At 36.5% G+C, this 1,972-nt stretch overlaps 1 protein-coding gene across 1 annotated transcript in view; it reads left to right on the top strand.

Moving 5' to 3' along the window:
• LOC107092184 (acyl-coenzyme A thioesterase 4-like) overlaps nucleotides 1–1,972 on the top strand; it is a 26,084-nt gene that overhangs the window by 22,577 nt on the left and 1,535 nt on the right. The window contains exon 3 of the mRNA XM_015386507.1: nucleotides 1,631–1,750. Coding sequence (XP_015241993.1) covers nucleotides 1,631–1,750 — 120 coding nt within the window. The remainder of the gene's footprint in view (nucleotides 1–1,630; nucleotides 1,751–1,972) is intronic.

The following is a 1,972-nucleotide window of genomic DNA, read 5'->3' as shown; positions in this document are numbered from 1 at the left end:
GTTTTTAAACTGGAGTATCTATACTTCTACTTAAGTAACAAATGTGTGAACTTTTGACACCACTGGCAGCGGCAGCAATGAGGTATAAATAGACGGCTTTGGAAATAGCTGGTTAATGGAAAACTCATCTATAATGTGAAAGATTGCAAAAAAAAAACAACAACTGGATGGACTCTCAGAGTTATGACTTAAAGGTGACAAAACGCAATTTCCTTACAAAACCAGTAATTTATTTCAGTGCTCTGTAGAAAAGTCCTCTCTGTCCTCCTCCTATCCTCTTCTTCTCATCAACCGCTCTGACCAACCAGTTGATCTGAGGGTTGCAGAGAAGAGAGAAACAGGATGAACCTTTTGATTTTTTTAACTGTCAGATAAGAAAAATAATGAAAAAGAGGGTAATTGTCCATGCTGATATTTCCTGCTGAAGGAACAATTAATTTCTGTAAACAAAGTTCATGGAAATTATAAATTCAGAAGAAACAAAGATATGAAAAATGGCCCCCGTGTTCATTTTGTTTTTATTTACCCTCCACAGCAGCCAATGTTCATTTTAGTTATGGAGAAGTTCAGACTTTGTTTGTATTTGAGGTAATATCTATTAAATGAATGCAGTACATTTTTTTCCCTTTTTTGTATACATCACATTTTTTATATATTTGTTTTTGCTTAGAAAAGTATTTAAATTTATCTTAGTAGTTTCTAAAGTCCCTTAATACTACTGGATCAGCAGGTGAACCAATGTGAGTTTAACCGTTATATCCTGTAACTCCGTAAGAGTTTAAAAAACAATCCACTGGACTTGGTTTCCAAGATTTGAAGACGTTTCGCTTCCCCTCCAGTAAGCTTTCTCAATTCAAATGCGAAAATCAGCATATATCCTGTAACGATAAATGATTATATCAAGGGTACTTTAATCAATAAGGAAAAATATTTAGTGTTCTTGTAACATATAAAAAGAAGAAACTGGACGCTGCTTGTGAGGATTGGCAAAAACATGGTGAACAGCATAACCACGGTTCACTATTGTCTTATTGTAGGGACGTCAAGACCACATCAACTGAGACCCAGGAGTGTATATATATATATATATATATATATATATATATATATATATATATATATATATATATATATATATATATATATATATATTTTGATAATTAAAGAACTAAAGGAGCCTGATGGAGCTCCTGAACTAAAATGTTGAGCAACATTTTCAGGCAATAACCCGTGAAATTGTGTGTTTCTGTAACGTTCAGGAAATGGTCAGCCAGGCTTTGGATGTTGGTTCATCAGCAACGGGCCTGAGATTGTCTGGGACAGTATTGTTTTTTAATAACAATTTAAAATCAATATCTAATTTTACTAAATTTTCATTTATTAATTTAATACAACTTTTTCAGTTTATTGTTATTTGTATTAATAGTAGATGTATCATTTTCTTTAATGGGATAGTTTGCACAACTGTATGCACAGAGCCGCTTATATGATGGGCTGCTTCTCTCAGAACAGATGGTGCCATGACCTGTTGTTGGGTCCAGTTTTAACAGCCCTGATAAAGCTGTAGTGTACTGTGCTCTCATCAGGAGCAGAGGACTGCTCTGACCTGTAACATGCTTTCCTCTTGCAGACGGCCTTTAAATTCCTCCAGAAGCACCCCAAGGTCCTGAGCAGCAGAATGGCCATGCTGGGCCTCTCCCTGGGCACCAGCATCACCCTGAGGATGGCTGTGTGTTCTGAAGTTACCAAGGTTTGATTTAGAACAGCTCCAGTTGGATCTCTTAGTGTCCACCTGAACCGATGCAAATCAATTTCTGTCATGATGTTACAAAGTTCAGACCCAAAATGCAGAAAACCGAACAGAGAGACCAGGGAAAAGGTTTAACGGGTTTTACTGAAGAAATTAAACAGAGGGAGAAGTGTTGCTCTGAACACTGCTCAACCGGAACTGTAAAGTGAGGGGAAGACACAG

This window comes from Cyprinodon variegatus, unplaced genomic scaffold (assembly GCF_000732505.1).
Source record: "Cyprinodon variegatus isolate N-32 unplaced genomic scaffold, C_variegatus-1.0 Scaffold370, whole genome shotgun sequence".
Taxonomy (NCBI): Eukaryota; Metazoa; Chordata; class Actinopteri; order Cyprinodontiformes; family Cyprinodontidae; genus Cyprinodon; species Cyprinodon variegatus.
This window is presented reverse-complemented; position numbering and strand designations above follow the sequence as displayed.